We start from the raw sequence: 15,431 nt of genomic DNA, 5'->3' as shown, positions 1-15,431 counted from the left end.
GTTATTTCATAATCTCAAAAAGGCCAAAGACAACACTTGACAAAAAAGCTTTCTAAAACCAGTAACCTATAACTATGTAGTCTGAAACAACTTTAAACAACATCTTTAACAACAAAAACTCTTTAATACCTTATAAATGGTCTACAAAAATGAAAATCGTGCTTTTATTTTGTGTAATTTGCGTCATCACAGCGCTTTTGAAGTCATCAGTAAAGCATGAAAGGTCAGTCGCACGACTCGGCACGAGCCCCGTGAAAAGCATTCTGGGAAACAATATGTAAACATCAGCCTCAAACCTGTCAGAGGAGATTCCAATGCATTTTATACATAATTACATTTTAAACCGACTTATTTTTTATGATTTAGCTATTTAATACAAACGGGGCACTCGACTTCGTGGTTTATATGGATGTGACGATGCTGTCAAGAAGCGACAGTACTTCTGTGCAAGTGTCAGAATTCTAGCGGCTAAGTTAGTTAGCTCGCTGCTGGGTCACATTCATGCGCTTATAGTTGTCTTACATTTCACATTTCAACGGATTCATCCATTCTTTGTTACCGGTGAGCTGCACAGATATACATCTAACGCAAGTAATGTTTCGTACACTGTGTTGACGCTGACGAGACCGTTTTAGTCGTCGTCGGAGATTAGCGAGCTAGCCAATGAATGCTGCAGGTTAGCTGGACGTCGTTCTCGGACTCTGAAAACCGTAATGCATGTACATTTTCTTAAGTAACGTATATTTTATGGACGAGTTTCTGATAATGTCACATTGTTAACTCGTAATGGGTTCTCATATATTAATCGTAACCTAACTCGGGTTTACACATCGCACAATAGCAGGCCACATCCAACCTGTCAATATACGCAGTTTTTGGTGATTCAGAAATCCAAGTGTGCATCAGTCTAAACCTATGATTTGAGAGTTGGATATAAACAAGTGAGCATTGTACTGTTACGACTACTACTGTGAATCAATGTTTGCTATTTGATACATAAACAAAAGCAACTCGTGTGTAAAGCCACGCCCCTCTAACTTTCACTAACAGCCATCAATAAGATGCCATTGTCCCTTCACGATGAATGATATCTGTAATTAGGTATTTTGGTTTTTATATGTTTTTATATTGGTATGGCATTTATGATAGTTTAAAGGATGACACATTTTAAATGTGACATCTTAATTTATGATTAAGACTTAAGTCATAGTTATGGCATGTTGCAGTTTTATAATAGTTTATATTTTGAATCTGATATTTTTGTTATAATGATGTCAGTAATTTTTGGCTTTTATGTCAGTTTTGCTTCTATAACTTTCTTTGTTCACAGTACTTTTTTGCTAATTTTTTTTGAATAATGTTGATGTGGACTATAAACCTTTAAAACAAACTAATTTAATCTATTTACTGTTAATAAGTTACGACGTTAACTGTAAAATCCTTAAACGTGCATTTCATAAACAACAGGGATTTGTATCTATTTTATAGATCTAGCTTTCATCTGTCTCAAAATAGTTAAAGTCACTGTGAAATGCACCTTGTCATTCTAAGAATTGAAAGTATTGTCTTTCTAAGAATTAAATTAGTTTTTTTAAGCTGTTTCTTAGCTTACTTCATCTCCACTACAGTTGCAAAGTTTAACAGCGTGAGATAAGGACCAGAGATGGACCCTTTCTCTCTAAACCCAGCCGGACTCATTTGGATATCCGTATAGTTTAGACATATCTGCCATCCCTCTGTTAGCTGTCAGCTGGATCCAAGCAATGCGATACCAATTTTCGGCAGATGCTATTTGAGGGAGTTTATTTTGGCTTGGAAATGTAACAAAATCAGGATTCCTCAGCTTTGAATCATTTTAAGTATGTGCTTTTGCTTTGTGTCATAAGGACCTCTGGAACTGAAAAATGCTGAAGGTGTAAAGCCGCGTGTCTTCTGTCTGTATAAGTAGCTTTGCTAGATCAGCAGTGAGGAGAAAATTTCCTTGCCAGTGACATAAGTGAGATGGATGAACTATTTCTGGGGAGGAAAACATAAAAAATGTACAATTTGAAAAAGTCATTTTTTGCAGGTACTTTTTTATTATTACACACATAATATTTAAATAAAAAAAATTATGTAGGCTATGTTTGCAAGATATTTGGAGTTCTCATGTTTTTGCAACACTAGTGTTTAACAATGAATCGATTGTCAAAGGGATAGTTAACCCAAAAATGACAATTCTGTCATCATTTACTCGACCTCATGTTGTATTAAACCTGCATAACTTACTTTCTTCTACAAAAAATAAAAGAAAATGTTCTGAGAACAACAGTCCTCAAAGTATCTACTTTTATGTTTCACAGAAGAAAGTAAGTCATACATATTTGACACTTTATTAAACTATGTTGAGTTAATGTTTTGTATGATCTATCCCGTTAATTTAAATGATTATGAATATTCCTGCAAACTTACATCCCTACTTCAAATATTCATTTACAGATTGTGTCGTGTTTGGAACTACAACAGAACAAATAGCTTATGTAGCTCAATTATGTCCAACCGTGTAAACATAACTTGCTATTATTAGCCATTTTGTTCCACTAAAGTATCTTATTCTTTCCAGGCAGTCCAGACTCCTCTTCCTGCTGTGAAGGATGGGTGTGAAAACCTTTACTCACAACTCCCCCAACCACAGCCAAGAGCTTTTGGATAAGCTCAACACCCTACGCAGTGAGGGCCACTTTTGTGACGTCACCATTCGCGTACAAGGCCAGATGTTCTCTGCCCATAAGGTAGTGCTAGCCTGCTGTAGTGACTTCCTTCGAACAAAGCTTTCTGGGAAGCCAGCTGAAGAAGACACTGTAATAGTAAGTGAAGATAACAAACATGTGCTGGATCTCCAACATGTGACGGTCGCAGGTTTCGCTCCTCTTCTGGAATATGCGTACACGTCCACCCTATCCATTAGTACGGAGAATATCATAGACGTACTGGCAGCTGCTAGCTACATGCAGATGTTTGCGGTGGCCAACACTTGCTCTGAGTTCATGAAGTCCAGTATCCTGTGGAACTCTGCATCCTCAGGAGCAGGAGGTCCTGGTAGCACCCAACCTCCAGTTTTACACAGACCCCAAGAGACCCCTGAAGCCCATGCGAGCTGCACCCTCGCCCCTGTAGATGCCCTCTCGCCATCTCCGGTCTCATCCGAATGCAGCGTACCGGAGCGGCCCATTCCTGTGTGCCGCGAGTCTAGACGCAAGCGTAAAGGCTTTGCGAGCCCACAACCAGCATCCTCAACCTCTCCGCAAGTCCCCAACCCTTCTCCCTCCTCTTCCTCCTTCCCAGAGAGTTCAGCGCAGGCTCTGGAACCATCTCTGGCCTTCTCCTGGACATACCCTTTTGGTGTGGACCGGCGGTTTGCGGCAGAAAAGTCAAAACTACCGGAAGGCCTCCTGGAACAATCTGGAGCACCGGGGCAGGACTCTAGTGGACGGGCATTGGTGGAGTATTTGACCTGCGAGGGCCCACGTGGCCTGGGCGTAGGGGGTGCTGCAGGGGTGGAGGAGGAGGAAGAAGAAGATGTGCAGGTGAAGGTGGAAAGGCTGAGTGATGAAGAAGTGCATGAAGAAGTTTCTCAACCAGTCAGTGCTCCACACAGTTCTCTAAGTGACCAGCAGACAGTCCCTGGCAATGAACACACCCAAGAAGATCTTCTCATCAGCCCTCAGTCCTCATCCATTGGTGAGACTCTACTTAATAGTGATCGACATTTTGGTTATTTTGTAAAATATCATGTGGTGTGGCATTCATGATGTTAAAAAAAAAAAGAAAAAGATTTTACCTTGAAAAATACACAACTGTTTTTTAAATGTTAGGTCAATATTTTTTTTTAAAGAAATGAATACTTGTATTTAGCAAGAATGCATAAAATTTATCAAAGTGACCGTAATGCCATTTAGAATGTTACAAAATGCTGTTACAAAAAATAAATGTTCTTTTTAACATTCTATTCATCAAATATATGCATATGCATGTATGCATTAATTATAATTGTCATTATTTTAATATCGTTAATAATACTTGTGATAAGCTTTGCCATCAAATATGAGATCATAGAAAATAATTATTGTATTATTTCTCAATATTAGTTTTACTGTATTTTTGGTCATATGAATGAAAATGAAATGGTGAGCAAGAGTCGTCTTTCACTCTTACTAGCCTCAAAAATTTCAATAGCAGTGTATATTTTACAACACTTTTTGCAATAATGATGTGTTTCCATTCATATGAAAACTTTTTTTTCCTTGATTGGTGCACATGCCATTTAAGTCATTAAATTTAAACCATCCTGGTTCTTCCAAACCATATGAAATCAACATGAATAGGAGTTTGTGTGTTGAAAGGTTTTAGAAATCAATTTTAGAACACATCTGTGACATTTCTTTATTGTAAGCACTTTCATATGACATTGACCCACGTGATTAGTGTGTCAGTAGATTATCAAATTCATTATTGCTGTTAACATTTCAATGGATCATCCTTATACTTACTTAACTTTCAAATGTCATATTTACCTTATATTTATCACTGTTACTCTCTGATTATTTTATGCACTTACGAGAACGTTTTTGTCTGAGGCTATATCTGTTAAAATAAAAGTAGATAACAAAATATTAAGATTTTACTGGAACAGAGGTTCAGAAACAACCTTCTGCTCTCTGTTCAGGCTCCTTGGATGAGGGGGTGACGGAGGGTCTCCAGTCCATGCAGGGCACTCCAAACACTACTGGTCACATGGAGGAGGATGAGAGGTAAGACCCCTTTGGTGTCTGTGTTGTTTTTACAGAGTATGCTTTTACGACGTCTCAATTTTATGATTGAACTAAAGGGCCCCTCTGAGGAGGGACATAATATTTAAGTCTTCTCATCATCGTCTTTCCTCATGTATACTTACTTATTAAGCAGAAGAGGCTCTGTGATATTGTAGTGGCTATTTAGATGGGGATTTCTTGCCAAGAGGCCAGAGAAGCTAGTTGGCAGACTTTCTGGAAACTTCTTGGACCTGAATATGCCTTTTGGAATATTGGAAGAATAGGGAAATGGTATGATGCAAAACAAATGGGATAAAAAAGACACTGCTTTCCGTCTTAGCAGTGAAGTCTGCTTTTATATGACAACTTGATATACCTGACTAAATGTGTTATATGTTAGCCTTTAACTTTTGTGGGTTGATCTGAGTGGATCTGTAGACAAAGGAAATGGAAGTGATCGCATGAATACAAGGAAAATACTCAATAGGCAATTTGAAGACTAGTGTGGCACATTCCCACCCAAATTTACATTTATTCATTTAAAGTGGTCATGAAATAGTAAATCGACATGTCTTATATATTTACAAATATAAGGGGATACTTTACAATAAAAAAAGTTTAATTCCAGTCGTGACATCATTGTTTTCCTCTAAATGCTGTAACACACTAAACAAGGAAGTCTGCTGATCTGTCATGAGAGCAATACATGTTGTTTGTACTCTGTAAGACTGTCTAGCATTGACTAGATGTAGACAAACTGAAGCTTCAAAAACTCTGTCCTTCTTTCTTTTTTGGACCTCAAAAATAATTTTTAGAAAAAATGTCCCACCTGTCCATATAATTAAAGTATATGGCAATCAACATCAGGCTTTTTAAAAAGATGCTACAGTATCAGAGAGTGGTCACATGCGACAAGTGACGTATATACCATGTTTTCTGCGGGTATATGATAGGGTTTGGTAAGAAACAAACTCAAATTAAACATTATTTAACAAATATCCTGACTTGGCTGTTGGTTTCTGCGCATGACTGTGTCTGTGATAACTCGCAACACGAAGTTATTCAACTCAGTGAACAAACTACACAGATACTTTTTTTAAGCGTTTTGGTTTTTTGTGTACCATTTTTTATTTATTACATATGTTAAACTTAGGTTTGTTTCTAACCAAATCATATCGTATACCCACAGAACACTTGGAATATTTGGCACGTCTCATGTGACTCTGTGATACTTTCGTGTCAAAGCTTGATGTTGATCACCATATACTGACATTAGATGGAAAAGCACGTGCGGGACTTTTTTTAAAATCTCCTTTTGTGGTCTGAAAAAGAAAGAAGGGCATACACATTAGAACAACACAAGGGTGAGTAATTGATAACTTAGTTTTCATTTTTGAGTGAACTATCCCTTTAATGACTACTTAACCTCTGTGTGCAATTGGCTCATCTAATTTAGTCTCTTGTCCTGTCACTCTTTCTCCAGGCTGGAGAATGTCCAGTACCCATACCACCTGTACATTAGCCCTTCCACTCGCCCAGGACTCAACGGTCCTGAACGGCCCTTCCAGTGCCCTACATGTGGCGTCCGCTTCACTCGAATACAGAATCTCAAGCAGCACATGCTCATCCACTCTGGTGAGCACCTCTGCTATTACTGGACTCCACATTGACGGGGCACTGCATGTGAAAAGAAAGAGAACTTTTTAGCATTTTGCTTTTTTAAAGGGGGCATTTAGGGCTGGGCAATAAACAATATCTACTGAGTCTGCATTAATATAGATTTTTATAATAAGCTTGGGACATTTTAAACCTATGGATTAATCTAACAATCTCACACTGCAGAAATAAACATGACAACAGCAAATCAGTGCATGCCATTAATGTCACACATTTTATCATGTGCCATCGCAGTATATAAAGACATGAACTTTAACTCCATCAGAGCTGTTCTGAAAGTCACTTCACAAGCTTTTCACAGTTTTATTTTTAGAAAAACTATTGTCATCTACAATCTGAAGCTCAAAGATCTTCACGACAACTTTATCAAAATAAAGGTTCAGCTCAACTTGAACTTACAGTAATATACGTACGAAAATGTGCTTCTTGAAGTAAAAGTAATAATATTAATTAAGATTATTATTTTTAATCAGTGTCATACATACAACCAAGTTATATTTTTTTCATCCATGTTGTTCCTGTGGCTCATTGGTAAACCATTGAGTTGCGCAAAAGGTTATGTGTTCAATTCCCAGTGAACACACATACTGATAAAAAAAAATGTCTAGCCTGAATGCCCTGACAGTCGCTTTGGATAAAAGCATCTGCTAAATGCATAAATATAAATATAAATGAATGGTGAATGAATATCATGATAAATATTTATGTTGTTTGATTTGGAGGAAGAAAAATAGTAAGAATATTTTTGGTCCTATCACCCAGCCCTACTTAAGAGTAAAAACACTACATGACCTAATAAGATTATAGTGACTATAATATAGTGTTTGCAGTACTTTGTGGATAACTTCTGTCTATAAGCATTTTGCTAACACTTCAGCTGCTAAAACTTCATTGTTGAAATGTTTTAGGATAGCTGTTTTTAGCTTTCACACTAGAACATGGAAAAGCTTAAAGTCGGGCCCTGTGTTACATAAACGTCTTGTTTGGACAAGAAGACAACATGATTCACCCTAATCTCTTTGTTAGTTTATACAGAGATGGCATTTGTTTGCTCCTCATTACAGCGATTAGTTATGGACTGGTGAAAGCGATTGTACGCAGTTGGTTTAGATATGGGTTAAATAAACAACATACCTAACTTGACATATATTGCTAGATTGAACCTTCTCAATGAACATTATTTGCAAGAGCAGAATGATGTGTTTGGTTATTTTGTGATTTCTTAGCAGGTGTACCTCAGTTAGCACACAGCCTGCTAAAACAAAGACGCATTCTTGTTACGTTTCTTTCAGTCTCATTCGACTTCAGTATTTGATAATTTTTTACATCTTTCTTCTATAGGTATTAAGCCATTCCAATGTGACCGCTGTGGGAAAAAGTTTACGCGGGCTTACTCTCTGAAGATGCACCGGCTGAAGCACGAAGGTAAACGCTGTTTCCGGTGCCAGATCTGTAGCGCCACTTTCACTTCCTTCGGTGAATATAAGCATCACATGAGGGTGTCTCGCCACATCATCCGCAAGCCTCGGATTTACGAGTGCAAAACGTGCGGCGCCATGTTTACCAACTCCGGCAATTTAATCGTACACCTGAGGAGTCTCAACCATGAGGCGTCAGAACTAGCAAACTACTTCCAGACCAGGTGAGGAAGAGCTGAACATTCTAAGAAAATATAGTACAAATTTAGTTTTGTACGGTCGGCCGTTCATCCCAATTTGAGGAAGCAGATGCGTTTTTTGAATTGGGGGTAGAAAATTTATTTAACTGTAAAAACTGTAATTGAAGAATCTGTGAATTAAGTAATATTGTAAAACTTCACAATAAGGTTAAATTTGTTAAAAAAAGTTAATGCATTAGGTGTCATGACCTAACAGTGTACTTTTATAGCACTGTTATTACTGATAATGCTCACCAAGTCTAAATTCATTTAAATTCAAAATTCAACACGGTAAAATAGTAATATTGTGAAACATTATTACAATTTAAAATAAATGTTTTCTACTTAGACGTATTTGAAAATGAATCTATTTCTGTGAAATAGCTGAATTTGTGAAATGAAATGCTGAATTTTCAGCAGCCATTACTTCAGTCTTCAGTGTCACATGATTCTTCAGAAATAATTTTTATTTGATTTTTGTGCTCAGGTAACATTTCTTATTGTCAAAATTAAAAAAAAGTTTAATGCTGCTTAATATATTTTTTGGAAACAATTATGCTTTTTTCCCAGTATTTTTTGATGAATAAAACATTACATTTATTAGTCATAAGACATTTTAACAACTTAAAAGTCCTTCATGTAACTTTAATGCATGCTTGCTGCATACATATTAAAGGGGTCATATGATGCGATTTCAAGTTTTTTTTTGGAGTGTTACAAGCTGTTCGTGATAAGATAAGATCACAGATAAGATCCCTAAAGTTGCAAAGACTAAAGGCTCAAACCCAAGTAGATATTCTTTATAAAAGTTAAGACTCTACAATGCCCTCCTAAAACGCCTCGTTTAAACACACCCCCACATGTCTACGTCACGATGTGGGAAGATTTGCATAACACCGCCCAAATGTTCACACAAAGAAAGAAGGCATAACTTTGATCCTTGCCGTTGCTGCCAGCGCCATGTTGTGGAGAAGCGGTTTTGTCGTAAAAACCGAAAATACTTTGTTTGGCCTTTTGCAAAGGGGGACATAACTAGAAATAAGTAGTTAAGTTGTATTAAAAACACTGTTCCAGAACAGTTTAACCCAAATATTTAGATGGAGGATTGTTTCCTGATCCTGGGATGGTAGACTACAATGCCGGCTGTTGTATGTTTACATACAGTATGTAAAGGATTTTCCACTGTCACTTTACATATGTAAAGGGTTTTCCATGTTTTCCATGTCAGTGGGAGAGCAGTTCATGCAAGGAGCACACTTCTAACGAGCTGATTGTATGAATTTGGTGTGGTATCAAAGAGAGACATGCAAAATATGCAGAGGTGGGGGGTTGCGAAGACTAGAATTGAGTGTAGAGAGACTGATGTAGAGTATTGCTTGTTGTTTGTCGTTTCTCCGATCACAAATGCAGACATGGGTTTTATATTTACGTGGCGCGATGCAACACATAAAAACACATTAGTCATTATAAAGTCATTATAATCCATAATTTTGTGCCCGATGGATGCAACAAAAGGCTTGTTTGTAAAGGGTTTTATTGATTTTGTCTTGCCGGTATTCTGACCAGGATATGCATCACAGCATCACACCTCGCTTTTCTGACTGATGAGCCTTGTAAAAAATGACACGTTTCAGAAAGGCGGGGCATAGAACAGAACAATAATGTATATTATGTGGAAAATAATGTTTTTTTTTTAACCACATAAACACATTTCATTACACCAAATACAGAAAATAATGTTCTTTTTAGCAACATTATATGACCCTTTTAATTCTTCGGCAAAATCTTACTGACCGCAAACTTTGAACATTATTGTACATTTTTTACATTTCAGTTAATATAAAGTCATTCATGTATTATGAACATACACGAATTACCAATGGACTATAGTTAAAATTATTATAAATCATCTATAAATTAAAATGAACCTTTTATTGTTAGTTTAATTGTTAGTTCATGAAACCTAATTCATAAACTAATGTCAACCGATTGAACCTATTTGCAAAGTATTCCTGTTAAAACTTTGTGTCTTTTCAAAGAGATTTGAAGGTGATAGGTTTTTTCATTGAGGTGTGATTGACAAAATGCATCCATCAGATGAAATGTCTTTCCTGCCTAGTTTTAACAGGTTTAATGTAATCCAGGGAAACACCCAGTTAGTTGCATTGTACTGCATTTGGCTGAACGTTACTCGATGAATAGAGCTTTCAGGAAATCACTGAAATCTCCTCTATTGACTGTCTTGATTAGTATTATGAAAAGTACAATGTTTATTTGATTCTGACTAGCTTTAACCCATGGGCATACACACCCTTCAGATTTCCTTTTATTCTATTCTTAAACTGGCACGTGTATCCTCCTAAATGTGTTCTCCAGAGAAAACCAACTAAGCGACTTTCATTTGCAAACAAGTATTTTCTAAATGGAATAACCATGGCTTTGATTCCATTTTGGAAGTAGCGAGAGTTGGACTGTGTATTAGGAAAAGAAGCACTGAGATGTAAACATTTGGAGCGAGCAGGGAAATCAATCCTACGTCAGCTAATTACTGCTAAATAGATTTTTAAAATGAAGCTCAAAAAAGCTCAGTGGAATCATTGTTTGTATTTCAGAGGAGACTCTTCTGAGGTAACCTTCATGACAGTAGCCCTTCATTAAAGCAGAGGGAAGGGAGGCAGGTGCTTTTATGCACTGAGTTCCTGCTACACGTAGACTCCCTTGCTTCATCCAACCGTTTATTAGATTTAAGCCCTCTCTCTTAGGATCTGTGTTCTGTTCATCTTTGTCAGGCACAAATAAACAGTGTCTATGCAAGTTACAATGTTGAGGCAAAGGTTTGACTCTGGCAGGTGCTTATTAAGAGAGGGAGTGGTCGTGCATCTATCTCAATAAAGTTTGATGTGTTGTGATTACAAGAGACAGCCAGCATTATGGTCATAGTTTTCAAAGTGCTTCACTTTCAGGGAGTTCATTTCTAAGTAACATTTTAAGTAGTGCAAAAATGCACAAATTAGAAATGTATTAATATTTTTAAAAAATTCATATCTGTCAAAGTTTTGCTTTAAAGTTTCGGCTAAGAACATTGAATCTGGAAATCATAGTGTCAAGAGTGCAGACTTGCTGTGAAAAAAAATAGGAAAAGATGTCATTAGTCCTATCATGGATTAAACTATCAGTGTTTGAACCGTGATTGCTTGCTATATAACTTTTTCTGCCAAGCCACAATCCCCAGTCTAGTTTGAATTTTGACTTTCGTTTAGATAGCTGCAGTGCTTTGCCAGAGGACAATTGTTAGACTTGAACATGCTTGGACTGGCTGTAAAAAAAAAGAAAAGAAAAAAAGAAAGAAGAATCATCTAAAGAATCTTAGACTCATATACCAGATTTAAAACACAATCATGGATGTATCATAAAACTTTGTTTTGACCTTGCGTCTGAGTGGTCTGACATCCTCAGATTGTGGCTTCACAGAGGAGACTGAAAGCAATAACTTTTACTTTAACCTACTTTTGTGTTTTAGCAATTAAGCAAGTATTTTTCATGAAAAAGTTTGAGCTTATATTGCTTAGAATCCAATGAAGGTACTACGATTCTAAAAGACAATTGTAAAGACCATTAAACTTGTTAGTTTTCCTTTAAGTTGCGTTAGTTTATGACTTTCTGAACATTGGTCCTTCTCTCCCTTTTTTGCCCTAGTGAGTTCCTCCTCCCAGACTACCTGAGTCACATGCAAGAGGAAGAGGGGCTGGGACACTTTGAGATGACTGAGCAGACCTTTGAAGCTTCTTCCTCCTCTTCCTCAGTCCAAACACCAGTTATCTCTCAAGTTTCCTCTACCATGAACTATGACAACCACACTTCTGGACCTCCTTCCCAATCCCCAAACCCCAGGTCAAGGAACGGAGGGGAGGCCGCACAAGGGGACCACCCGAAGTCCACCGCTGCTGTTACCTCTCTGCAAGACCCAGAGGAAGGCGAGGGAGAGAAGGAGAGAGGTGGAAGAAAGAAGAAGAGACTAGTGTCAATTACAATTGAGTGAAAACGTTCCATAAGTGTAAACGTGTAACAGTCAGTGTCCTGTTGCACACTCGATACTTCTTTTGTCAATTATACTCTCAGAAAATAAAAAAATTACCAAAGCTGCCATTGGGGTGGACCATTGAAAAAGGTACACCTTTGTACCTTAATAATCCATAAAGAGCGCTTATCAGTATCTTAAATGTATAAGTATCTAAAATGTGTATATTGGTACCTAAATGGTACATTCTGAAAGGGTACCACCACAGTGACAGTGACAGCTTTTGTACTATTGTTCTGAGAGTGTATGTTTTAACAGCTTATAAACTTGGTGTATTGCCTTTTATTTTGTGGGGGTTACTTTAAATTGTTTTAAAACCACATTTGATTTGGATTTACATTCAAATCTATATGAAAGAGTGATCATGGTTTTAAATTTAAAGAAAATGTGAAATAAAAAAAAGTGACTTTTTATTAGTAACCCATCAATATCTCTGACTATAATGAATTTGTTCCATGGAAGCACAGTTTTTAGTTTAATTATATTTTTATTCATAAGTCATAATATACAATTTTTTTTTAACCACTTTGTGGCACTCTGTCAAAAAGAATCAAATTGTATACCCTTTTTTTTGCTGTATGTTTAGCTATAACTGATTTCTTTTTATTATGCGACCTTTTCTCCTATTTCATATCTGTACCCAACTATCGCAAACTGCCCCTTCCGACTGTAAACTAACCTGTTTCAAACTGGGAAGCTTCAATCCTCTGAAGACCGTTCCGAAAAAATGTGAAAGACTGTGTTACTACTTCCATGTGTGTTCAGAGCGGAAACAAAACACTGAATCTGACTGGCGCAAAACCACCATGAAACCCTGTCAATGGGTTGTTTTGCATTGACTGACTCATCTAATGTGCTTTAGTGTGTTGTTTTGAATGCGTGTATATGTGATGAGTAGCCCTGTTTTCCTAGCCCTCTTTTCTGCTGTATGTGTAATGCTGCTAAATTTTGTAAACTGTGCCTCTTGCCAAGCTCTCGGAACCACTCGTCAATTCAATCTAAAGAGCTGTATGTGAATTCTTGGGGTTTAACATTCTTCGTTTGATTGTGACATATGGAATAATTGTCAAATGGGTCACGTTTTAATAGAGTGGAAGGAAGGTGATATTTCCATAGCCTTTCCCATTTTATTGCTATTGGAATTATACTATGGAATTTCCTCCATGGCTTGATGCCATAGTTGTATGTGCCTAATATTCTCCCAAACAAAGTTTATGAACACCTTGTGACTATGGCATGAGCCTTGATCGAAGATGTAACTTGATTGCGACTTTGGAATATGTAGCATTGGTTTTGTTCGGTAGTCGTAATGATCGCGTATCTTCGTTTCCTTTGTGTGATATTGCACCTGGCAATCAGTCAGTCTCGAAGCTGCTCCATTCCAGTATGATTTTGTAGGGAACAAAAAGTTTTAATAAGCGTTGTGCAATATTGTTTTGGATGATTCACATGGTCCAAAATTAAAAACCTTTTATACTGCAGTGGACAATGAGCTGAATGACTGAAGACAATGAAATACAGGAAGGGTGCTAGTCGAGGGAAAAGGCTAAAGCATGCGCCCTGTGATAAACCTTTCATATGAATTGTTAGTGTACAAACAGAAATCACATTGTGTTACAAAAACTAGGTTGCAATATCTTTCTCTTATGTCATTTCCCTCGAGACGGTCTCCTGCTTATCTCACTCTCTCCATTTTTGCGACCGCTGGCTGTAGCTCAAACTCAATTACTTCATAGTCTGAGAGTTTGTAGTGACGCATTCATCCATAAGACAATATTGGCTGTCTGTCCCAGATTGCTCTTTGTGCTACTTGCATGTTTTCCGTGCAAAAAGAAATATGGGGGGAAAAAATCAATATAGCATGGGTTGATTAGTTTGTTGGATGTTGTTTCAGATATGTGCAACTACCATTTTGTATACAATATTCAATCTTTGGTGTTCAGTTATTTGAGCAGAAAGAAAACATGACATTTCAGTAGTCATAATGCTTTTTTTTTTTTGTATCGATGACAGTTACCTTAAAAAGTGTCAGTTTGTACATTTGTAATATCAATGTGAGTGTGTAGTTATTTAACTTGAGCCTCGTAGTGTTCGCTTTTGTGACTATGTCTTATATATATATTATTTTTAAGCCTATAGTTTTAGTTGTATCTTGTGCCTTTGGATATTGGATCTGTATTGTATTTTTATTGGCATAAACATGCATTGATATGAATTCATAATGTTTTGTAGACAGGATGCTGGTAGACTTCAAATGTAGCTTGAAACTAAAAATATTTTTGAAGTGCTATTCGACACATGGTTTAAACTGTATGTTTTGTGTTTATTTTCATAAAGACAAATGTATTAGTCATTTTGTATCTCTTCAGTGGTTCTTATCATCCATTTCTGTGCCAATTCAGATTTATTGAATGCTGTTTTGTAAAAACATTACGTACTTTAAGATTTGCAGTAAATGGTTACAGCCTTACACTCCCAAGTTTGCTTAAATTCATTGCTTCCATTCTTACTGCTAAATACTCATTTGCCATATGATTTTCCAAAACATATATACACTGTTTAATTTTTTTAAAGAAATTAATACTCTTATTCAGCAAAAATGTTGTTCTTTTAAAACTATTACTCAATTAACCCTAAAAAAAAATATATCAAGGCTTTCCAAAAAGTTATTAATAATAATATTCTATACTTCAATAGAATTTGATTTCTAAAGGTGACACTGAAAACTGGAATAACAACTTTGCCATCACAGGATTACACTTTTAATTCTATATTTAATTAATGATATATTAAAATATAATAGTTACTTCATTTTGTAATTATACAGTCATGGCCAGCAATGAAATAGTCATGGTCAAAAAATGTTGGCACTCTTGGTAAATATGATCAAAGGAGGCTGTGAAGGTTATCTGCATTGTTAATCCTTTTGATCTTTTATTTTAAAAAATCACAAAAATCTAACCTTTCATTCGAAAATAATTATTTAAAATGGGGAGAAATATCATTATGAAATAAATATTTTTCTCTTATACACATTGGCCATAATTAACGGCATCCTTTTATTCAATACTTTTTGAAACCTTAATTTGTCAGTTTAACAGCTCTAAATGTTCTCCTATAATGTGTAATGAGGTTAGAGAACACCTGACAAGAGATCAGAGACCATTCCTTCATCCAGAATCACTCAAGACCCTTTAGATCCCCAGCTCCATGTTGGTGCTTCTCCTCT

At 36.5% G+C, this 15,431-nt stretch overlaps 1 protein-coding gene across 4 annotated transcripts; it reads left to right on the top strand.

The window, feature by feature from the left end:
- Window positions 1-219: 219 nt before the first annotated feature.
- Window positions 220-14,681, top strand: zbtb44 (zinc finger and BTB domain containing 44). 4 transcript variants are annotated; one of them, XM_026211591.1, is made up of 7 exons: window positions 220-561; window positions 1,887-2,068; window positions 2,603-3,720; window positions 4,706-4,790; window positions 6,274-6,425; window positions 7,809-7,892; window positions 11,821-12,035. In XM_026211591.1, exons 3-7 carry the CDS (start codon window positions 2,634-2,636, stop codon window positions 11,844-11,846), a joined length of 1,434 nt encoding a protein of 477 aa, XP_026067376.1. In that variant the 5' UTR covers window positions 220-561; window positions 1,887-2,068; window positions 2,603-2,633; the 3' UTR covers window positions 11,847-12,035. The 4 variants fall into 4 exon arrangements, with proteins under 4 accessions (XP_026067376.1, XP_026067375.1, XP_026067373.1 ...); XM_026211588.1 differs by having other exon boundaries at window positions 222-561; window positions 7,809-8,109; window positions 11,821-14,681; XM_026211590.1 differs by lacking the exon at window positions 1,887-2,068 and having other exon boundaries at window positions 221-561; window positions 2,607-3,720; window positions 7,809-8,109; window positions 11,821-14,681.
- Window positions 14,682-15,431: the final 750 nt, after the last annotated feature.

This window comes from Carassius auratus, chromosome 30 (assembly GCF_003368295.1).
Source record: "Carassius auratus strain Wakin chromosome 30, ASM336829v1, whole genome shotgun sequence".
In the NCBI taxonomy this organism is placed as follows: domain Eukaryota; kingdom Metazoa; phylum Chordata; class Actinopteri; order Cypriniformes; family Cyprinidae; genus Carassius; species Carassius auratus.
Note: the sequence above shows the minus strand (reverse complement) of the source record. Positions and strands in the feature narration are given on the sequence as shown.